We start from the raw sequence: 24,742 nt of genomic DNA, 5'->3' as shown, positions 1-24,742 counted from the left end.
TGGAAAACTGGTTGAGTAACTGAAGATTGAAATTGGAGCGGGGATAGGAAAATTCTTCATAGTTTCCTGTTGCATCACTGTGCATGTTGTAATTGTCTACTTTTCTCATTCTCAGTGATACTTAGAATCATATGTAGGGCTAGACCTTGTTTACGTAATCCATCTGTTACAAAATTTGCTGTCAACTTTTAGCTGAATATTTTAGCCACCCTTCCTATTTAGTTGTATAAAATGCATTATTTTGGTATACTGCAAAACAATGAATTTGTCTTAATTTGTATGTTTTATATTTATTAACTGTGATTTTTCTGTAAATAATTTTGTCATATCAGCTATTTAAAACTTTTTTTTGGGGAGGGGGATGCCAGGAATCGAACTTAGGACCTCATACTTGCCAGGCAAGTGCTGTTCCACAGAGCTATATCCTGGCCCTAGCTACTTAAAACTTAAAGATGGGTAAATGCTTCATTCTTTTATGCATCACATTTTAAAATAATGAATTTGTGCCTTAGCAATCTCCAGTGATGTCTTGGGTATTTTTTCTTGTTGCAGAGACAAAAATCACCCCACATCCAAAGTGAAAGGAGGAAAAGTTTACTTAGCTCACAGTTTGTAAATAGTTCCCTCCATAGTCAGCTGACTCCGAGGCAGGGTGGCACATGGAAGAAGGGCAACAGAAGAACCAGTGAGGGGGAACTGAGCCTCCGTCTGCCCTTTTATCTTACAGACTGCTGGGTTTAGGGAGGTGCTAATCCAGTCAGTTCGCTGATCCAGAAACCCCAGAGCCCTTACTCCCAGCATTGCACACTCCAGGTTCAGCACCTCCAAAAAGCCCACCCCCGTGACATCTAGACACAGACCGTGACCGCTGGCAAGCTTGATCTTACTGGTTTCCTACTACAGTTATGATTACATGGACGCCAGCACATCTGGTCTGCTTCAGTCCACTGAGTTGGGTGTCCTGTTGTCCCCTTGCTCCGGAATGAGCCCAGGCCCTTCCTGATGAGCGATAGCCACAGCCTTTAGTTTGTTCAGTTTTTGTTTTACCACTTGTTTTTAACTTTTTTAGAATTACTTTTTCTTCCCTTTAATTAAATTCTGAATTGTTTTTATTGGATTCCGAATGTAAGACATTTCATTTTCAAAGTTAAAGCTATAAAATAGGTTATATTTGGAGAGGTACAGTGTCCATCCATTTTCCATTCCTCTGTAAACAACCATTTTTATAAGTTTTGCATTTAACATTAATTCTTTTGGAAACTATAAGCAGACATGGTACTTGGGGTTCCCGTCCTTCCTACATAAATGGAAGCACAGTGCACCTGTTTTCCTGCACCGTAGGGGTCAAGAGTTAGCCAGCCAGCCCTTGCCAGTAAGTCAGTGTGGCATGAGAACCATTCACACTGCCTCAGGAAAATGTGAGCAGCATTCTTGAAAGATATTTCCAAGTATATAGCTCCTTTTTCACAGGCCGCCTGGGCAAATGGCTTATTTTAGAAATATTCTTTAAAAAAAATTTATAAGACTTACAGTAAGTAAATTTTCCCTTATATGTTAATGACAATGGACTTGATATAAAAAGGGTTTTATAAAGACAGTAGTAACAGTACCTAGTTTACAGATCCTGTTTGGTGGCGAAGTAAAGAGTAAAAGCCAGTGTGTTTCTGGAAGAGCTGACGCAGTCAGGCCTCTGTATCTGTGGGTTTTGCTCCACTGATTCAGCCAGCCAAGGATTGAAAGTATTTGAAAAAAGTTGTATCTGTACTGAATGCACACTTTTTCTTATTATTTCCTGTGCAGTAAAGTATAACAACTATTTATGTAGCATTTACTTTGTATTAGGTATTACTGATAAAGGTACATAGATTATGTGCAAATATCGTACGTAGATTACATGCAAATTTGATTTAAGAGCTTGACCACTTGAGAATTCCTATGTCCTAGCAGCTCATCAGAACAACCCCTGCAGGTGATAAAGATGATCATATCTTTTCTCTGCTTGATAGCCCTTTAGTAAATCTGTAACTCACATCATATCCACAGCACTCTTCATGTGTAGTAGTAAAGAAGCAGAGAAGAAAGAAATAGTTTTAGTTCAAAAAATGTCAAATGAGGATTATAAGATACTCTCACAAAGAAATTGTGGTTCCTCAAAAGAAAAGATGGCAGAAAACTTAGTGTGCTTTTTGCCTTTATATCAGCATAGACTGTTGTAAGTGGAGATAGTTTATAAGTGTCAGTGTCGCTCTTTGGATTCCTTGGGAGGACTTAGATCCCTTTAAGTCTTTAAAAATATTTGATTCAGAATTAATTTGGCTAAAAAAAGTCCAAAGTCTAGAAAATAGTTTTAAGAAGCTAAAATAGGAATTCATTCAATCGTGCTCTGCTCTTTGGATATGTAAGTGCCTTCTGTGTGCCAGATACTGTTCTGAGTGCTGGAAACAGCAGTGGATAGGACAGAAAAAACTCTCTGCCCTCATGAAATTACTTGCCAGTGGGGGAGACAAACAGTACACAAAGCAAAATGTGTAATTTCTTAAACATGATAAAATGTAAAGGGGAAGTGATATAAAGTATTAGGGGATGGTTGACAGTCGAGACAAGGGTGGTCAAGGAAGGTCTCAGTGAGATTATATTTTTGTAAAATACAGCATTTAACCATCTGGGGGAAGGGCAGTTCAGGTATGAGAATAGAAGTAGCAAAGACCCTGAGGCAAGAGTAGTGCTACTGTGTTTGCAGTACAGCAAGGGGACAGATTGGCCCGTGAGAGGAAAGGAGATACGCTGGGGACCCACTGAAGGATCGGACAGAAAGATGACGTGGTGTGACTTAGGATTTTAAAGAACTGCCCTGGGTCACAGAGCTGCCAAGTTCTGTTCATACACATACTTGTACATAGTTGTTCCTAGCACCTGTCTTTTCAATAGCCAAGCTGGAAACCAGCAAAATGTCCCTTCGTTGTAGGTGATTGGATAAGCAGCTGCTTATTAGACATCTATGTCATGCCGTCCTGCTCAGCAATAAACAGGGACAAATGGTTTACATATGCATGACTTTGTTGGATCTTACAGACATGGTGAATGAAAAGGGCCAGTCTCAAAAAGTAAATCAGTATATGACTCCATTTATATAAGAAAATGACAAAAAATTTGTAAATGAAAAATATTAGTATTTTTAGGAGTTGGGGATGGTGGGGAGGAGAGGAGCTAGTGTAAACACAGGGTGTACAGAGGAACAGGAAAACAGACCGAGTTTATTTACTCTTGATTTATCTATACGGTAGCACTCGGGAATGAGTTCCTCCAGGTTTTACTGTTTCCTGCTTGCAGTGCTAGACCTAAAGCTACACAAGTGATACCATAGCATAGAACTATACACACTTTTTATCCATGACAGAGTCTGGGTTTGGCACTGTTTTATAATTCTGTAAGATTTAACCATTGGGGGAACTTTGTAGAATTCATAGACTGTGTATTGTCTTTGAAACTCCCTCTGAATCTGTAATTATTTTAAGAAGAAAAGACTACCCTGGATGTGATTTTTCCCCAACTCAGGTTTTATTGGTCCATTTTAGATATATCTGTAATGATCACCTTCAGCATAGAGGATTTGTACCTGTACATGATGTAACTTATTTGTCTTTATCGCCATTCCCTTATCCTTCCTTCAGCCCTCTCCCCCTTCCCATTTACAAAGGCTTTGGGTCCATTTTTTACTTCTTTTCTCTCTTTTTTCATTTTCCCTTCTTTCTTCTGCCGCTCCCATGTTCCCATCCCCATCTGAACATTTTCTATCTATTTTACAATACTTGTACACATTTTGATCCTTATTTACACTTTTGGTTTCTCACACCAGAGGAGCAAATTACAAGTGTGTCCAATTCATTTCACGTGTGAGTATGGCCTCAAGGTGTATCCATTTACCTAGAAAGGTCTTGAACTTACTCTTCTTTATGGCAGAGTAGTACTCCATTGTAGTAAAAATGTCTTCTCAGGCTGGGAGTTTAGCTCAGCAGCGTAAATGCCTGCTTGGCAAACACGAGGTTGTGAGTTCAAACCCGGTACCCCACCAAATGCCTTCTTTATCCATTTATCAGTTAAAGGGCATGTGTGCTCGGCTGTTACAAACTCTCTGGCTGTGATTTTTTGAGAACAGAGAACAAAAGGTGAAAAGCAGGGATATTAGGAGGTTGCAATGTCAGGTTTGGTGGCAGGAAGATGGGATGAGGACAAGTGAGCAGGAGACAAGTGGGTGTATTTTGGTGGTGGAGCTGGAAGAGTGGACTGATGGAGCGGATTGATCCCGAGAGAAACAGAAGAGGAGAGATGACCCAAGTTCCTTATTTTAGGTAGCTGGATGAGGGATGGTAACAAGCAGCTGCGAATCGGGGAGTCTAGGTGGGTAGTGGGATTCTTGGTAGGAAGACAAACGGCAAACCTAGTCGGTGGAGCCCAGGCGTGCAAGTTAGAGGACAGTTTAAATACTAAAAAGAGAGTAGGCTTTAAAAAGGAAAAAAAAAAAAAGGAGAGATAGCGGGAAGGAAAGGAAGGGAAGAAGGAGGGAAGGAAGAGAAAGAAGGAAAAACAAGCATACGTCGTAGCCTGCCCACGGGCAGCAGAGTTTGGCCTTGCCTGTCTCTTTTGGAAAGAAGTATTTGTTTGATAAACAGGAAATCGTTTCCATGGATGTAGGAAGAAGAAACATAGAAGTGAGTGGCAAAGTGGAGAGCTGCTAGCCGTGGTTAGCTGGGAATGGCTGAAATTCAGGTAGCCACGTAAGCTAGCACACGTGCTGCCTTGTGTCAGCTCGGGACTGAGTGCTGTTCATTTTGAGAAACACAAAGTGTCTGCCCATTGCTTGAGCTGCTGTTAGTGTCTGTTCTTTGCAGCAGTGCTTTGCATCAGCTATGAGTTGTCGGCTTAGCAGACAAATGGAGACACTGTCTGGTCAGAGTGGAAAGTGCCTGATTTTAAGAAACGTTAGCTCCCACCACTTTCCCATACTCTGACACTCTTGTGAAGCTGGTCCAGGGGAGCAAAGACTGGCTTCTGTGTGTTTTTGCTCTTTGAAAGATTAGAACCTAACTGTATCGCAAGATAGTTCTTACTGAGTTACACTGGGACAAACTTATAGTAAATTCGGGAGAAATTTTTACATACTGGTACGCCTAGTACTTCTGTAAGTGCAGAATTCATTCCCTGTTCTAGTCAGCTTACCCCAAAGGATGTGTCAGTTTTTTATTTCATGAGGAAGAGCAAGTACAGATTAAATTAGCCCATTGCCAAATATTTATGATAATTGAAAGATGAGGAAGAAAGCTCAGTCTTTTTATTTTGATTAGAATTTGAAACGAGAACCATTTTCTCCTTTTATTTGAGAGTCCCTTGGTTGGGATGAAGTTGTGCTAGATGAAAACTTTAAATTTTCCCCAGGCCTAAATAGATAAGTAGTGAACTGATGGTGAGAAACTGATAGATAGATAGATAGATAGATAGAGTAGTTAACTGATAGTGTGGCAAGTGTCTTGCGGAGGTTTGAGGGGAAAGACAAGAATCTAGAAAAAGCAGAAATATGGCCTCACTGTGGGGCGGTGAAGACTGAGAAGCTGGAAGGTGGCTGTACTCAGGACTTGGGAGAGCTTGCTCGCAGAATGCCTGGAAAACGAGTTAACTCTTCAGAGTTCCATGCAACTAGAGTTTATCCTAACAAGGGTCAAAATACACCTCACTCTGAATATTCTGTGGATTGAGGAACCATTTTATTTTAATCATCTTCTGAAAGCACCCCCATATTAATTCAAGTGTTGTAACCATGTGTTAAGTCAAGGCTGGATTCACACTCTGGAATTCCTTACTAGAGCTAAATACTACTTTTGAACTTGAACTTTTGCTGTCTGCCTTTTGTGCATCTAGGAATATAAAGCAGCCATTTGTCAGAGGGCAACTGAAGGCGGTTTTCAAGCAGGACTGAAAACCTCTACAGGCTGCTGGCTTCCTGACACACCCAGCAGACCCCGAGTTTACACTGAAAGCAAACTAACAGGGAGGATGGGGAAACCAGATGGGCACAAGTAAAAGCAGAGAGCAAGGTGTGGGTGAGGCTGAGGCACGGCCCTGGGTGGGGAAGGGCGCAGCGCTACTAAAGAGAAGCAAGCCTGGACCCCAAACGTAGGAGGAAATATCAGATATTGGTAGTTAGCATTTTAAAATATAATTTGTGTATTTTCTTTATATGTGTAACTGTAGGACTACTGCAAATCAGTTTGCAGAAAACAATTGTTTAAGCTGTATGTAGTTTAAGTATTATTGTTTTACCCATTCAAGTGCCACAAACACCTCTGAACCAGAATTATTAGTGGACAAAACTGATGTATATAATTATTACCTGTAAGCACCACATCATCTTGAAGAACTTTGTGATCTATTTAAAAATGTTTAAATATTCCTTGTATAGAGTGGACCATTTTTTTTAAAAAAGTTTTTAAAAACAGTTTTGAAAATTAAAGTTTTGTCATATACAGGAACTTTTAATAAAAGAACAACTTTATTCCTAGTCTTCGGCTGTGGCATACAGTAGAGATTACTTCCATTTAGCAGATCAGGCGGCAAGGGTGTTGATGGTGGACGTCTGTGAAGGACAACACCATGTCCTTGTAGAGATAAGCAGGGCTCGGCTGTACTCGGCCAGCTTCTGGCCTCTGTAACCATTTTGAACTTCCAGTCATTTTAGGAAAACAAGGTACTCAGAAGTTTATAAATAGTTGTTTTTAATAAAAGAAAATCCCTTATTTTGGAAATCACAATATTAATCATTCTGTCGCTTTTAAGAAGCACTTTGATGTGTTCTGGTAATTAGTATTTACTGCCAGATGAGTGTCTCTTGGGCATTTTAATTAATGGGTGACTTTGGCCAAATGAGCTTCTGTTGGTAAACCTTCATAGGAGTTTATTTTTATGCTCATCAAGAATAGCTGTCTCTTCAAAGCTCTTTAATTAGACAAAGTTTAGCAACTGAAACATATTATTAGAATAATGAGTCCCCTCTTATGAGAAATAGGGGTTCGAAGAATCAGGTACTGTTAGAGAACAGCTTCTTAAAACAAAGCATTCTAATTTGATGGCTGTCCAGTTCTTTAGCAGTTCACCTGTCCTTAATCAGGGACTTTGTGTTGTTTAAAGTCCCTGTGACTGATCTCAGCAGAGGCCTAAGCATATCAGAGTGTGAGCTCCTTTATCTGCCCCTAAATTCTCACAGGAAGCTGTGTCCTAGCCCGTTATGTTTCCAAGCAGAAGACTTCTTTTTTCCTCTTCTTCCTTTTTTTTCTATTAAGTTAGCAATAACAGTAGTTAGAAATAGCAGTAGTTTCCAATAACTTGGGAATAACAGGGAAATGCTTCAAAAATCTTATGCCTGAGCCAGGCATGATGGTACACACCTGTAGTCCCAGCACTCTAGGAGGCTGAGGCAGGGAGATTGCAAGTTCAACCATAGCTGGGCAATGTAGTGACTTGGTGAGACTCTGTCTCAAAATTAAAAAAAAAAAACAAATTGTAAAGGGCTGGGGATGTAGCTTGGTGTGAAGGCCCTGGGTTCAGTTTCCAGTACTGCGAGAATAAAAGCTTACCTGTGATAAATGAACTCCTGACAGTTCCTCTGAGGGCTGGCTCTCTTTTTTGTCCCCCCCCCCCCTTCCTCCTCTTCCATCTTCTCTCTCTCCCCTCCCTCCCTACTTCTCCCCTGTCCTTTTTGGTCTTCCCCTTTCCTCCTCCCCTTCTCATTTCCACTGGGCTTTGAACCCCAGGCCTTTGTTCCCTGGAGTTACACCCTCCCTCTTATTTATTTTTTGAGTTGCTAAGTTGCCCACCCTGGGCTTGAACTTGTGATCTTCCTGCTCAGTCTTCCAGAGTGACGGTATGGCAGGCGTGTGCCACCATACCCAACAGCTTTCTCAATAAGTTGTCATCTACTTAGAAGACATACTCTTAAACTGACTCTAGTGTTCGTGCTCCAGAATATTACATTGTTGTCAAAATGCAGTATTTCTCAAGCTGCTCTGTACATGGATTGCCAATTTGGCTCTCTCTTTTTACCTCTCCCCCCATTTCTTGCCCCATGCTCTTAGACTTGGCACTAGTGATAATGTTTTACCATGGATTTCTTTCTTTTTTAATTTAATTTTAAAGAGTATAAAACAACAATAAAACAAATCGAAACAGTGATAAGACAGTAAGAAATCTACAGTGGTTACTACTATATTGCATATTGTTGTCCTCAGAAATTGTTGAGACTAATGGCTTTGGGCTTGCAATGCCAATCAAACAATACAGTTCCTCTGAATCAGCTGGTTGCTTATGGGGTGGGGCTGGGGTCGGACTGTTCTCTACAGTCCTGCTGCCCAGCTGGCTCACAGGCGGGCGCTCAGCTTCCTTCCTGGTTCCCCCTGGGCACACTCTGGCTGGCCTATGGGTGCGAGTTCAGCTTCTGCCTGGTTCTCCCTGGGACATCTGAATTTCATTTTTTGTGATATATATAATCTCTGACTGATCCTGTAGGTGACTGAGATGTGTCCCACCAAAACAACTGGACATTATTCATGGAACTGTATAGCCAATAAACAGTACATTTATTTATGTTCCTACTTTCTTACTATTTCAGGTGCTTAGGATGGCAAATATTTTCCCAGCTAAAATGGTTAATTAAAAGACATTGCAAAAAAAAAAAGAAAAAAAGATTAAACTACAGGAAATTTCAAACAGAAAATACTGTGTCATAATTCACAGTTCTGACCAGTTCCTGACCGGAAAGTGTTGTTGGTTTCATAGATAGGTCACAAATATGTATGTCATTGATTCACTGGATGCCTACAACCATTTTGGTGTTTATTTGTTTTTCTTTTTAATTTTAAAAAGTGAAAACAAAATCTAAGAAAAGAATAGAAACAGTACAGAATTTTAAAAAATAGTTGGAAATTAGCACTAGTTAATACATTGCATATTGTTATCCCAGGAGTCGTTGCTCAGGTTACAAGATTCAGGTATGAAAAAAATGATAAATCAGTGAAAGCAAAACTGTTCTTCTTGATGAACTAAAAGAGAATAGTAGTCTGGTTACCTGTCGTGCGTGTGTGTGTGTGTGTGTGTGTGTGTCATGTGTGTATCATGAGGGTATCGTGTGTGTCCCTCTGTGCGCGTGAGCTTCCCCTCTCTTTCTCTTCCCATCCTAGTTCCTTTCCTTTTCAGCATTTTCTCCCCCTCACCCTTATTCACCAGGGAGGCAATAGGATGTTTACAAATGTGAATTTGATTTATTTCACTTATGAATATGGTCTCACGTTGCCTGTATTTACCCATAAAAGCCTCAAGTTTATCCTTCTGGCCACTTTGGGTGTTACTTGAAGAACGTGCTGCATTGTTCCCAGGTCTGTCAAATCAATTTTTCCTTAAATTTTGAGGATAGCCTGGTTTACAGTACTACAGAATTTATTGTACATAAATTCTTTTGCTGTATCTTATTAACAACCAACCAAGAAAATGATTGACTCATTTAAGTTGATAGAAATTTACTTGGCTTTCTTTTGCTGTTATCTGTGAAAATTATTAACAGAGATTTAAGAATGTCTGGTAAGCCTGAAAAGTGCAGATATAAAGATGTATTCATGTTGCTAAGTGACCAAAGAAGTATTTGTTAAATTGTAGAACTTTAAGAAAACAGCAATGCTTTTAGCCCAAACAAACTGTATAAAGCAGTTTTCCTCCTGGGCAGTCTCTGCTCTTTGCCATGATGATGGATGAATAGGGCTCTGCTTTTTGACTCAGCCTTTAACAAAGGAACCGTCTCCGATACTATCTTTATTCATGTTGGCTGCTTTTTTATGCAGTTTTGTAATGGGGGTGAAAAGGAAGGTGTTCTGTGCTAAGGTTCTTAAAAATATTACTAAACTCTTGGACCACTTTTTTCTTACTGCAGCACAGACATACTTGTGCATAACTGGATTTATACTTAAGATAGCTTAGATTCTTACTACTAATGAGTTTTTGTAACTACAAACCACAACTGTGTTTTCACTTCTTTTATTCTCTCATTCGTTGGGAGTCTCGGTAGCCATGAAGTGTACCTTGTGAGTTTTACCAGCTTCCACAGCGAGAACTGACCGTGCCCTTCTCCTGCACAGACCACCTGGTGGCCCACGGTAGAATGGCAGAGAAGGAAGCCCGTCGCAAGTTCAAGCAGATCGTCACAGCCGTATATTTTTGTCACTGCCGGAACATTGTTCATCGCGATTTGAAAGCTGAAAATTTGCTTCTGGATGCCAATCTGAACATCAAAATAGCAGGTGAGACGTGTGCTGAGGGTGCACAGGGGAAACAGCCGGATTTTCTTTGGAATTCTTAAAGGGTTGTGTACTTTCATGTATTCACAGAGAAGTATTGGAGAAGTAAGGGAAATTAGGCTTTTAAAAATAGCCTGAGAATTGGTAAACTGTCAGAATATCTCACTTGCTGGTGATTTAGCTCAGCGCATAAACACTGGCTGGCAAGCATGGGTTCGAGCCCCGGTACCAAAAGACCAAAAACAAAATACTTTTGTTTCTGTCATATTAGTGGGAAGTAGGCTAAGAAATAAGAGAAAATGTGGTATTTAAAACATTGTGTTAGTTTGGTTGACAATTCCTTTTTAAATACTTTTTAAGAAGTGGAAGGGAGAACCTCTCACATTGGAGACCCTCGGGTCTTCCCTGCGGAGGCTGGGTCACTGCTGGCATGCAGAATGCTTACTGTAGTTTCCCTTTTTCATTAGTACGTGCTTGCAGTGCGTGCCCGGAGCTGGCTGCCTGGGTCACGCATCTCAATTCCTTTTTCATCTGTTTTCTCTTCCCTCCTGCTCCACTCCATCCATCTCTTGACTGCTCTCCTTTGTGCCTTGGGGTTGTGTGTGTGTGTAACACGTTTGCAGTACACAGTGTTTATTTACGTGCCTGCTGTGGAGTGGATGGGCTACATCACACATCCTAACTCGTGTTCACACCCTGTCCCCGTCCTTTCTCCCCCTCCTGCCATTTCTTGAGCTCCTTCCCCTTGAGCTGTAGCTACCATTCTACTTCCTGTTTTATTTGAGCGTGCTTCTTTTAAAAACTGGGTTTTATGGTAATTTAGTAAAAACAGATCTTACAGTGGCTTACAGGCAGTCCAACCTTTTTATGTTTGTTCCCCAAATACAACATTTCATTAAAAGCTGCTTCAGCTCTGAGATGCTAATAGGAGAATTCAGAGCCTCTCATGAGTTTTCTATTTTTTCCCTTCAACATAAATATTTATGTCCAGATCTTACAATAAGCCTGTTAAGATGATACTCAGCTACTTTTAACATAATTCTTTTTTTCAGTCCAGCTTTTTATCTCTTTGAATTTCACCAGGGTGTCCATCTGACAGAGCCTAAAAAATACTTCACTGCTTCAGCCTCCTCCTGCCTCACTTGCACTAAACTATCAGCATTTTGCTTGACAGGCACCAGCTCACTACCTATTGTTAGAGGAAAGTGACTGTGGTTTTTCTGTTTCCCTTCTTTTTTTTATGTAAAAGACATTTCATACAGAGAACTGAAATAGAATATAATTGCTTTGACAAGCCAAGATAGAAAATGCTACAGGTTGGGGAATTGAGTTGAAGTTTAATGTCATTTTATAGGTCAAAGTACCTAAGTTTTCCTTTGCTGGCTTTTGGTTCTTTTGACTATTTCTTTTGTACAGGCAAACCTGTTCCCTTTTACGTACTTGGAATGTCACTAGTTTTTTCCTTGTCTCAGGCTATGGCTGTTCTCTGGCGTAGAACTTTCACATAGTTTTGTAAGCTCATTGAGTCTGACACTCACTACTACATAGTAGATAAAAATTAAGGCTTTATTAAAAACATAAATTATATATTTTCTTTGCTCTTTTTTTTTTTTTTCTTTTGGTGGGTGTGGTACTGAGGATTGAACTCATGACCTTAGGCTTGTCAGGCAGGCGCTTATGCCACTGAGCCAATCCCTGGCCCTTTCCTTTATCCTTACGTCTGTTTTATTCTGTCCAAAGATTTAGATTCTTAGCAGTTCCCACAGAGATGGGTAGCATGGAAAGACCTGGCAATTTCAAACCTACACATAACCTTCCTTTATAATTATTTGTTGCAGTTTCAGTTTAATAGTAATAAAATCCACCCAGCTTCACAATCCTTAAAAATGTAACAGACTGTATTAATTTCTTATTATTGCAGTAACAAATCACTATACTTAGCAACTTGAAACAACACCGATTTTTTAAGGTACAGTTCTAGAAGTCAGTAGTCCCGAGTGATTTTTTTAGGGATGAAGACAAAATATTGCAGGGCTGGCTCTTGGAAGAAGGCAGCTTAGAAGGGAGCGTGTCGCGTCTTGCCGCTTTCCTCCTCTGGAGATGGGCACCTTCGCCCGTGGCCCGTCTCTCTGGTCACTGCAGCCTCCTGCTGCTCTTGTCGCATCTCTTACTCCCAACTCAGTCCTCCTGCTTCTGTCTTCCAAGGAAGCTTCTGTCTTCTGTCTTTTTGATCACATTGAACCCTCTCAGATAATCTCTCCCTTTTCAGATTTTTAGTCAACTCAAAAGTTGTTTAATAACCTCTGAAAAGCCATGTAAATTAACACATTCCCAAGTACAGCGGGGCTAGAACTGTACTGAGAGGAGCATATTTGCCTCACCGTAGTTGTCACTGCAAGGATCTCTAGGTTATTGACAAAGGCTGTGAGTTACAAGGTGGCCTTTTTTTCTATCCTGTATTTTATTTTACCACCAGTGACTCAGAATTAAATTTTTAAAAATGTTGCCTTGGTTCTTGGTTTTTTTCCTCCCCCAAATACATTTTATTCAAGGACAAGAAGAAAGAAAAAGCAGAAGAAAAAACTGCAACAAAGTTTCAGAGCACATCAATCAGGGGGCAACAGTGATACTATACATGTGCATTGTCATCCCCAAGTCATTTACCCAGAGCACAGGACACCAGCATTCAACTGTCTGAACAATACCAGTATAAATCTTTCTCTTCAGCAAACTCAGAAATCAGTAGTATACCTGTCGTATGTTTTATATGCATGCACACACACACATACATGTGTTTTTTTCTTTCAGCTTGCCACACTAATGATGGTGCTTGATTTTGAGCTTGGAAGCATTTTGATTCTGTTAAGAAAAATTCCTATTTTTTTTTTTAGGTTTTACACTGAAACCAAGAATAAAAAGCAGAGGTCACTGATAATTGAAATGGTAAACCATTGAATTATTTCAGCAAGGTGATTTTAAAATATTTTTCTTCATTAGTACTTAACTTTTTTTTTTTTTTTTTTTGTCTTTGAGATAGGGTCATGCTATAGAGTTCAAGCTGGCCTGGGCTCACTTTGTAACCCAGGTGGTCTCAAATTTGCAACAGTCCTCCTGCCTCAGCCTCCTGAGTGCTGGGATTAAGGGGTGTGCCACCATACCCAACTTTCATTGGTAGTTAAGACAAATCTAAGATGTCACAAAAGCAGTCTTTACCTACTGGTGTGTCACTGCAGATTCCTGCATGGCAGATTTCTGGTATTCTGGCAGCCAGCCTTAACTTCTCTGTGTGTTCATAATGCACCTTAGCAAGAATTTTAATGTTATTAACCCAGAGTTTACTTTTTTATTATTTGTTTTCAGAGCAAAGAGTAAATGAGCACCTCTCATTGTGTGACCTGCTGTGTAGCTGTTGTGTTTGTCACATACCCTTTCTCTTCCACGGCACTGTTACTCCACTGCCTGTACCGCACATAAATTAGATAGAATCCTCATTCGCATTTGCCAGATCGCCTCTGACCTTAAGTCACCAGTGGAGAAATGCTTCCAATTGAAGCCAAGTGGAAAACGAGTAATTACGGAAGGGCAGGTTGGATGATTTTGACAAGATAAGGTCAGGTTGATATTGAGCTCAACTTTAATTTTAAAAACCAAAATAACTTTCAGATTCCTGGTATTTTTAGTGATTTTTTTTTGACAATGTATTCTAAATCACAGTAAGACAGAGCTACTATGTGCAAAATAAACACATAAAAAATGAGCCTAAGGCTGGGGATTTAGCTCAGTAGTGCAGTGCCTGCCTGGTAGGCGTAAAGTCCTGAGTTTAATTCCTAGTACCCTCTAGAAAAAAAAAGAAATGAGTCTTTTTCTTTTCTTGCTTTTTCATTTAAGATACTGTTAGTCTTAACCAGCTCATTATAAAGTCATCACACATGTCATAGTGCAAATTAACTTGGAACTAATACAAGTTCAAATTAGGAAATGTGACAAATTTACATTTTCCTTAGGCGATATTTATGTGTTTTTGATTTTGAAAGTTCATGTATTTGTGTTCAGTACAAAAGATGAATAAGTTCTTCTGGGAATGTTTGTTTGTATTTATCTTTCATTTTTTATATGAATTAATGTGGCAAATTATGTTCAGTATCTGATACTGTAAAAATCTAACTGCTACAAGTGTCCATGCTCATGCTTGCCTCTTAGAAAGAATGTGTGACCCTCCATGTGGAGGTAAACTTCATTTGTAGGTGCTGTAGAGTCGGCCATCATTCTGTGGTTTACAGTTTTGTGCTTAAATTCTTGAGAACTTTTGTTCTAGTTCTACTTGCAGAGAGAATAACTTTTCTTCCAGATTTCATAATTTAAAATTTCTTAACGGCTTTAACAAGTTTTTTAAAATGTTGCTAATATTAGTAAGCCAGCATCATCTTGACCATTTTCAAAATAAAAATGTTCTTTGGGAAAGGCATAGGTGCCAGGTTGGGACCTAAGACCTTGCCATGGCTGTCTGAGATCTAAGTAGCTGTTTAAGGTTCTGGGCTGAGTGACGAGTCACAGAAGACCAAACAGAACCATGAAACATGACTCCTGCCCACAGGGTTTGCTGTCCTCTATTCCAGTAGAAAATGTATAGACCTCCGAAAAATTATACCAGAATTTTGATTTAAAGTCCTTCACAGAGTATTTTCACATACATGTATCACTTGAATTCATCATGCTTGGCAAGTAAATGTAGCTTACTAACAAACATTAAAATCCTATCATCTTCTGACATATTTCACTCTCCAAAACTTTGAATTTCTTACATGGAGCAAACTTCTTTCATGTAGAGAGTCCTAATGCGGAAAAAAGAAGGAATTCTAGTTGCTCGTGATAGCACATATGTGTAATCCTGCACTCTTCAGAGGCTGAGGCTGGAGGATCACAGGTTTCAGCCCAGCTCTTGCAATTTAGTGACTTAATAGGACCTGGTCTCAAATTGACAAGGAGTTGGGAATATAGGCCCTGAGTTTAATCGCGCGTGCTGGGAGCGGTGGCCATGTGGTGGGGGATGTCCGTCATCTTTAACCTTCCAGTTTCCATTCCTCTGGGGTTCTGCAGAAGGCTACAGAAGCACCACCTGGCTCTGCAGTGTGCAGTGTGCATCCTTGGTGATGGTGTGTTGAACAGTACCAGAAGGATTACAAGGCGTATCATGACTCATTGCCACTTTAATGGCACGGTCTAATTACCGTGGTGTTTTAGAGGATAAAGAAGCCACTGTAATATGTAACATTTGATAGACTGTGAATTCCACAGGGACTCCACCGTACCCTGTTTGTGGTTTTACCCCCCACCAACTTTTGCATACCTTTTCTGTCTAGGTGTTGACCTAAACCTCAGGGCAGTGCTGATGAGACATACAAATAAATACCCTATTGAGGATGTAAAATTTGAGGTGCGACTTAAAGCAAGATAGGATCAGTAGGGTAAAACAAAAGATTCCAGAGGCTTAGTCACTCCCTAAATGTTGGTGTAAGGCACCTGCCGTGTGCAGATCCTGATGAAGGCCCAGAGATGCAGCGGGTAAAGTAGCCGTTGGAACTGATACTCTGAAGGGGTGAGACAGTACCTACAAGAAAGTAAGTTCTCATGAGGGCTGTAAAGAAAGCGAACTCTGGAGTATTGTGACTTGCAGGAGAAATACTGTTTTTAACCAAAATGTTCAAGCCCTTCCATGCAGAAAGAGGAGCAACACCAACTAAGAAGCTGAGTCTGACCTATTTGATGGTAGGAAGAGGGTCGTGATGGCTGGCGATAGGACGAGGGAAGGCTGAAGGAGCTGACCGAGAGAGGGAGCAGTGGCCAGCCATATGTGGGGAGGATGTGGGATTTGCTCTGGCTCCAGTGGGAAGCTGGCTGGAGACACATAGGCAGCGGCACTGCACACACAGCACGTCTGCAGTCCCGTGGGCAGTCAGGCCTCGTCAGGCAAGAAGCTCCAGGATTGGGAACCAGGCAGATATCTGCACCAAGAAGCGGGGGGCTTTAAAGATACGTTTAGAAGTGAAGATTATGTTCAGCTAACAAAGAAAAATGGTGTTGTCTTTTTTTTTTTTAATGATTGATGCACTGTTATTTAAAAGTAAGTTTAATCCTGTCTCCAGAGAGTAAGTAAAGAAATGTCTATGTTTAAAGAAAAAGTTTGGGTAAGAAAAACTGAAATATAGCTGGCTTGCTCCCTGAAGAAAAGTTCTTTCAAATATTCAGACGTTATGAGAATGTTTTGAAAATTGTGGAAACTTTTTTTTTTAACCTAAGGAAGTTGGAAACTTTTCTCTTTAAATGTCGACTCCCAGAATGGTCTTCATGAGACAGTTTCCACTCCCGTGTTACTGTTTTATTTGGCAATCAGCAGAGAGCAAAGTTCTGATGAGCAACTGCAGAAAAGCCAGTATTTTGGAAAGAATTTTCAGAGTACATGGATTTAAGGTACTGTGGAAAATTTTGACCTTAGAGCAGTGAGAGCAAGACTCGCATTTTTATAAAAGTGAGAAATCCAAACATTTTGTAAATCAAAACCTTTTCCTCTTAGGATAAGCACCATTTTTTTTTTTTTTAACTTTTTACCGGTACCGGGGATCGAACTCACGACCACCTGCTTGCAAGGCAGGTACTTATGCCGCTGAGCTAAATCCCCAGCCCAGATAAACACTATTATAAAGAAAAACAAAGTTGAAAATGCGAGAGTTCTGAGGATCATCCCATAGCAGAGTGACTGCAGTCCCAGTGTCCCTGACGGGTCTCCCAGGAAGTAGTTACGCGGCATTCATCAGTGTGAACCAGGTTTATTTCATGCTGTTAACTTAGCTTATCAGTCAGTGCTCCTTCCTGATAGGAAGGTTAATAAGTTGGGACCTCAGAGAACCATTATGATTTCAAATTTTAATAGAGCCAAGGACTTTTAATCCCTTCAGCTGTGTTGTCTCCCTGAAATGGCGTATGACCACCAAGTAGAGGATGCTTGATGTATGTGGACCAGGGGGAAAGCAAAATAGGAAAAATTACCTGTTCTGAATCCTGTCCTAAGACTGGAGCTTTACAAATGAAAGATTCGTGTACCTTTATTCAAAAAAGTGTTTCAGCTGCACAGTTGATTTATTTTGTATGAAAAATTTCTAAATTATACTCCAGACTAGCAGATTTTATCACTGATAGTTCTAGGTTGTAAGTGAGGCTTACTGAGCTTGAAAAATGATTGTATCCTGCTGATATGAAGAAAAATTTTCTGCTTAGAGAGCCTCACGTAATCACTATGCTACCAGTGCAGAGGCACCGCTTCTCAGACTTTCCTACTGTGGTTTTCTGAGCAGCAGAGGGGCGTGAACTTATGCAGGGTGGGGTAGTGGGAATTTGATTACACGGTCTGAAATGACCCACTTTAAACATACTTTTAATCATGTGCTTCAACTTTAAAAAATTCATACACTTTTTGCATTCTACTCAGTGTCATGTCTAATTTGTTTTAGTATTAAAGTCACGAAGTTTAACATGGGAACACATGTTGACATTCCAGCAAGATGCATTCTTTTTGGCCTATAGTTTTTACAACTTTTGGTGCACTGAAACGTTGTGCTTGAGGACATATAATGCATGCCAGTTTGAGATGTTGGAAATAAAGAATGTCTTCCCAAATCTGAATTCCTTTTAGTTCTTGTACATTTCTGTGGTGGCATTTGTTAGTTACAAGTCACTTATTTTGGGTTTAGTTTGAAAACAAGGGAATTGGAAGTGGAGAATAGAAAGGAGAGGAAGACAGAGGACAGAAAAGAAGTGGAAACCTTTGCTTTGAGGCACTGGACAAAAGAAAAGAAGCTTGGGAAAGAGTCTGAGCCTGAGGTGCCACCCTGCTGTGGGAGAGGGAGTCCTGCACAGCGGGGTGCGCTTGGCCCCGCTTGTTGTCTCTGAACCATGGCAGTCACTAAAAGATTAATATATGAGGGGTTGCATACTTAATTCACTTGATTTAATCATCCACGTTATACCTGCATGGCTAAAAACACAAATGAATAAAACATGGATAAGTAATGATCAAAAGCTAACGTTGCTTTTAATCCCTAGCAGTAGAGTCACAAGTTCAAGTTCTACCGGAGCAACTTAGTGAGGCCCTACCTCAAAAATAAATAAGGACTGCGGATGCAACTCGGAAGGAAGGCTCCTGGGTTCAGCCTCCAGGATCAGGAGGAAAAAAGAAAGCTACCCATAAAGTCAGACAGGGTCTGAGTCTACGAAGACTACCTGAAACAGTGAAAAATAAATGTCCCTTTCCCTTCTGTGTCCTCCCTCCCTCCCCTCCCCTCCCCCTCTCCCTCTCCCTTTCCCTTCATTCCCTCTTTTTCTCCCTTCTTTCCTCCTTCCCTTCCTTCCTCCTTTCTTGAGACAGGGTCTCACTGTGCAGTTCAGATTAGCCTTGAACTCATTCTGTAGCCCTGGTCTGGGATTACAGGCATGCATCTCTGCTACTTACCCATAGTTCCTAATTTAAGATGTTTTAAAAGAATATTGACATTTTCCTATTTAGAGTGTTTCGAATGTTATTTATGGATATAGAAACTATGAGAACTATGAGTACTCAGACCTTGTTTCCCCAACTCTTTTAAGGACAAAACCGTAGGACCATGGACTGCTGAACTTCAGGTTGGCATTGGTAGGCACTAACTGGGGACCAGCATGGTCCTTCACTCTGTCTTGGAAGAAATCTTCCCTGTTTCGTGGAAAACATGACAGAAATTTAAAGGAATGCCAGAGAAAGAGTGAGACTGATTTCTTAGGCAAGCCTTTGCTAGGTGACAGAATTTTAGTAATCCCCAGTAGAACAGAATCTGGTTCTCATTTTTGAGTCCTGAAATATACTTTATCATGAAAGAATGAATATAACATTCATATTTGTTTTCTTAGTGTCAAACAGAAAAGTTAATTTGCCCGTGGTAGATACGGGTATGTAGGCTTTCACAAACATTCTGCTCTGTGTGATATGTAGCTCTTCTTGCCCCAGGCCTGTGATAATGATTTCTCTTGCCCTTTCCACTGTTTGGGAGTTAATAAAGAAAGTAGTTACTTAAGTCTCTTGCCCTCCTTAAATGCGAAAGTTTGAGAGCCTCTGAGTATAAATTGAGTGTGCCTGACTGCTGGCAAGGAGCTAGTGAGCATGCTTATGACTCAGTTATTCTATGATTATACAGCTGAAGTAGTTGGTTACCGTGGTAGTTTTTATAATGTGCAGTTTTTCATTGTATTTTTTAAAATTTACATCTATCATAAATCACTGGACTACATAAAGCAAAAGAACACTAATGTTGAAATTCAAATTTAACAGGATAAAATTCATAATTCTGTAGTGTATCAAAACAAACCACCAAATTCACAAATTATCTTCATTTGATTATGTTTTTAGATAGCACATGAAGACATGTTTCTAAGCCTCAAAAGCCAAAATCTAGAAATTATATCTAAACATTAACACACTTACTCTCTTTCTGCCCCCACCAAATGTATGCATACTTCAGGAAAAGGAAGTTGTATAAATATTTTAATACTAAATTTTGAAATATGCGATTGATACAAGTTACCTTTGACCTCTGTAATCTCAAGAGGCTCTGATAGTGGTAACTGTTAGTTTCCAGACATTTATGGGTATGACGAACTACTGCTTGGGTGACCTTGGTCACTGAGATTGGTGCTCATGCATTTTCAGTTTTGTCTCCAAAGGCCAGCAGTATAGTGGGTTTTCTGTGATATATGGCATCCTTTAGAATCCCTATTCAGGGGTAGCTCCATCTATTGAAAAAACATCATCCATTTTTAAAAAATCATACATTTCCTGAAATGTGTGTACATTTTTTTGGCGGACTCTATATAATACATAACAAAACTTTTATGCATGTATATCCCTATCAATATCTACTTATATGTTATATCTAGTTTGATTTTTAAGGTGCAAGAACAGTCCACATTCATCCTGGATTAATTGAAGAGTGATTATAATGGCCTTCCATTTACTAATCTATTTTATCATTTAAAAATAAAGCATAAAGGGCCCAGGGATTTAGCTCAGCAGCGTAAGCACCTGCCTACCAAGCGCAAGGTCATGAGTTCAATCCCTTGTATCAAAAAAAATAAATAAATAAAAATAAAGTTTGATTTTTAGATTGAAATTATGTCATCATTCTAAATACAAAGTCACGAAAAGTCCCCATCTATTTTGGGTATCATAAACTCAATATATGTGGTTTCCAAACTATGACATTTATCAAATTAAAATTAACATACTTACATAATTTAAATAGTGTCACTTTTAAAATGAGAAAATAAATATTTGCCTTAAAATTCATAGATGCAAAAAAACTCATAGATGCTATGTATCAGTTTTTAATTAATATGCTAATGTAAAATAAATCACCATAAATGATGCAAAATAACAAAATGATTTTTTGAAAGTTCTTCTTGGGAGATTTTAAGATAATTTATTCCTTTGAAGGACTCTGTCCAAAAAGTTGGAAAATACTGGTTAACTGTATGATTAAACAGATTTACTGTTTACATTGTAATCCAAGTGTAACTTTGGTTTTCTTGGTTACATTGAGAGATTTTCTGAACTTTTAGTAGAATCTTCTTTGGATTCTCTGTTCTCTTTTTTTTTGGTTGCCATTGCCCCCCTTGAACTTTTTCTTAAATTCGCAGGATGGTTATAGTGCACAGACGTGTGCTAGTTCCATATGCACTGCCCTTCCTGGACTCACTCCCGTAACGGCGGGCTGTCTGTCGTGTTTACATTGTGCGAAAAACCCACTTGTGGTCCCTCTGAAAATTGGGAGTGGCCTATTCCTGTTACTGTATTTATACATCAGTTTCAGATGGGTTACTTTCCAGATGTCTGCTCTCATTTGAATTATGTGTATTCTACTAGCTTTGGCATAAAAAATATTTTTTTATCCATTTATACCTGTTAAGGTAACACCTTAAGAGTTTCCTAAATGCCAATCATGTATTCTTTTCTCCAAAAGTAGACTTTGCCTATCAGATCATATTTCTTATTTTTCAGTTGGGAAAATATTTGTGTTGTGTCTATATACTGTAATTCCATTTGGTATCTTTAGTTTCTCTTGAAAATTTAAGGAGACTTTGATTCATCATGACATATAATAGGAACCCTAAAATTTTGTAGAGTGTGCTCTGTTTCAGTATTAGAAACTTACTGATTAAAGGACTGAGCTTTTGTTGTACTTGGAACAATTAGATTTATAGCTATAATAATATTATTATTTGTAAGAATTCCAGTGAATAGTATTTACATGTTTTACAGAAAGTATCTTACTACAGTCCTTTCCTTTGTGCATCTACTCAGTACTGTGTTTTATATAAAGGTCCTTTATGTAAAGGTCTTGTGTTAGAAGAATTTTTTGTTCTTGGCTTTATCAAAAGGATTGGGGTAGTACTATCTATAGTAGTGTGAAGGAGATTGACATTACTTCATTTAAAAGTAGCTGAGTTGAGTGACTCTCCCTGTTAAGGTATGTTGGAAGAAGAGTATATGACATTCACTGGAAATACCAGTGTAATGCCAGTCATCCCCACCACCACCAAAAAAAAAAAAAAAGCCTGACTTTTTTTCCCCCCACAAAGAAGTTTCTTTTGTGTGTGTAGGCTCAGCCTGTGAGTAAGTAGTTTTTGGCATTGCTTCTTTATTAGCTTCTAGTCAGGAAGTTCAGCCAGGGGTCGGAATGACTGCGAAATGCTGATAACTTTCCAAGACCCAGTTTTAAGAGTAAACTAATGTTATGATTCCTAGGAACTTTAAAATGCTTCTTTCATTGCTGCCATAATCCTGAGATCCACACAGTTGCCTCTTGTTTTGTTCAATTTCAAATATAACTTAGGACAGTAATATTGTGTTGAAAAAGCAGAATTAGTTCTTTATCTGTGTCATAGTCCATCTTATTAATCTATATAACCACCCAAATCTTTTTTTTTTTTTTTTTTTTGGTTCCAGGGATTGAGCTCATGCTTGAGCTCGTGCTTGCCAAGCAGGCATTTATGCTTCTGAGCCTAATCCTCAGCCCCTGAATCTCATTTATATATGTCTCAGTTACTTTTTACTGGTCACCGAGACAAAATACCTGATAACCAAAGTTGGGAAAGGAAAGGTTTATTTCTTACAGTTTTTGGAGGTTTTAGTCCACACTTAGTTGGCTCCAAAGCAGGGTGGCATGGCGGGGCTGCTGTTCATGGTGGCTGCAAGCAACAAGGAGAAAACAGGCAAAAAAGAGCGAGACACACCTTCATCCTGCCATTATATCACATCCTGGCTCAGTAGGCAGTGAACCAATCGCAGATGCATAATGTAGATGCATGAGACCTGCCCCCCCATAAACCATGACAATATGTAATGATTTTCTGCCACTATTGCCCTTTGGTTCTTTGAGTTGTTTCTATGAGGTAAACCCAATAGCTTGTGTCTCATTCATACCCCCTTCCCTTTTAAGTCCATTAATAAATTAATCAAGAGTCAGAATTATTTCTTTTTGTCTTTGTCTCTAATTGTAGTTGCAGTATTGAAGTTGTGAATCCTTAAACAGCTTTTGTATTTTAAAAAATGAAAGACCCCCCCTTTTTTTTTTTATTTTAAAGATAGGAAAATGCAACAAAACAAAACAGAACAAAGCCAATCAAAACAAAGCAGCAAAATGGGTACAGAACTTCAAAGCAGGATACCAGGCAAACAACAGTAGTTAACAAAGTAGATCTTGTTGTTTTCACGGTAGTTTTTCATTCCATCAGTTATATAGCAAAATCAACCCCCTCCCAAAAAAAAAAAAACAGAATAAAACCAATCAAAGCAGAATATTGAATAAGGCAAAACAATCAGAACAAAGCAAAATGGTGAGAACAACACTGGATTTCACAGGCAGGACCGAAGGAAATCCCCCATGTTTGCTATATTGCATACTGTCATCTTCCCAAGAGATGCCCAGACCGCTGGCCCCAGGCCTGCAAAATCAGCCAGACAATACCAGCATTTAGTTGCTTTATGTATCTGAGTTGCTATCAACTCAGCCTGTCCTCCAAGCCAGCACGTCACTTATGGGGTGGGGGGTGTTTGGCTCCCGGGAGACATTATCTGACTTGGGGGGCTTACAGAAAGGCTGGCTGCTTGGTTTCTTGGTCAGTTCATCCCAGACCCATCATGGCTGATCCTCAGGAGGCACTGACTTTTCCTAAAAATTAAGGCTCTTATCGCAGTGTTTTTGGCAAGGTTTTCATTTAGGATACATGTGTTCCTACTTTATTTTTCACCCTGCTCCCCACTTCCAAGCTGTTTACTTAAACATAGTTCGGCCATGAAGCCCTGTAACCCTCTGTGTTGCCTTAGAAACACTGACAATGCTCAACTGAAGGTTGAACCCAAGCTATTTATTTCTGCTTTGGATTGTTGTTTGGTCAGCCAGAAAAGAAACCAAGGGTGTAGCTCTGAAGTAGTGGGCCAAATAAGAAAATTTCCTGTTGCAGGTGTCTTGATTTTTAAATGAGTGCCATGTTCTTTCCTCTTTCCTGTACCATGTTGCACATATCTAGTTGATGATATTACTTAATTTTAGGGATGCAGTATTATTACTTTATATGGCCTCAGCCTACTGATCTTGCCAACAACAAAGAATTTCTCAATATTGATAGTACCTCTGGCATTTAAAATGTGCTGGAAGACAGACATATGGTTCAAATTGAAGCCCTCAGCTCTGTGTTAAGAGGAGGGGATTTCAGCTGTCATTTCAGTCTGAGACAAACGCTCAGCAACTGGGTGTTGGGGGTTGGAAAAGAGGCCTAACAAATTATGCTAAGAGCTCTTATGAGTTCAGCAGTAAATGACCAGGGGCCACATAAAGAGAACAACCCCACGCAGATGGCTTCAACTGTGTGGGCGAGTATCCACCTTAACCAGTTTCTTCTGTTGTTCCTCTGTTCTCCTGTAACTTTTTAGACTCTCATCATTTTAATGTTGTCCTAATTCTCTCCCTTTACCAACAAATAAACACAAAGGATATAAAGTATTTTTATCAACATTGTTACCTGAGAACTCTTTTTAAATTGAGTGCTCATTGTTTTAGTTCTTAATGTTCAGGATGATATTTTAATATCTTTGTATTTAAAGTAAAGTTTAATTATGAATTCATTTAGGCATATGCTATAGGAATTTTGCACATGAAGACATTTCTAAGTATTCAGAAACTAGCTCTAAGACTGTCATCGTTTTAATGTTTCCTTGTATCTTGCTATCCTATGTATATTTTCCATAATTACAGTCAGCCTATTCATACTTTTATATACTGCTTTTGTTCTTTATATTGTAGCAGACACTTTCTCATGCTGGAATTTTTGTA

The 24,742-nt window shown here is 39.4% G+C and overlaps 1 protein-coding gene across 3 annotated transcripts in view; it reads left to right on the top strand.

The window, feature by feature from the left end:
- Positions 1 to 24,742, top strand: part of Sik3 (SIK family kinase 3) — a 250,370-nt gene that overhangs the window by 170,167 nt on the left and 55,461 nt on the right. For all 3 annotated transcript variants that reach the window (XM_063255817.1, XM_063255818.1, XM_063255816.1), the window contains exon 4: positions 10,173 to 10,334. In XM_063255817.1, the coding sequence (XP_063111887.1) occupies positions 10,173 to 10,334 (162 nt within the window). The remainder of the gene's footprint in view (positions 1 to 10,172; positions 10,335 to 24,742) is intronic.

The sequence above is a fragment of the Cavia porcellus genome, unplaced genomic scaffold, assembly GCF_034190915.1.
Source record: "Cavia porcellus strain 051 isolate PalLab524CR breed Dunkin Hartley unplaced genomic scaffold, mCavPor4.1 scaffold_9, whole genome shotgun sequence".
Lineage (NCBI taxonomy): Eukaryota > Metazoa > Chordata > Mammalia > Rodentia > Caviidae > Cavia > Cavia porcellus.
The sequence above is the reverse complement of the archived record's forward strand: the minus strand, read 5'-3'. Positions and strand labels throughout refer to the sequence as shown.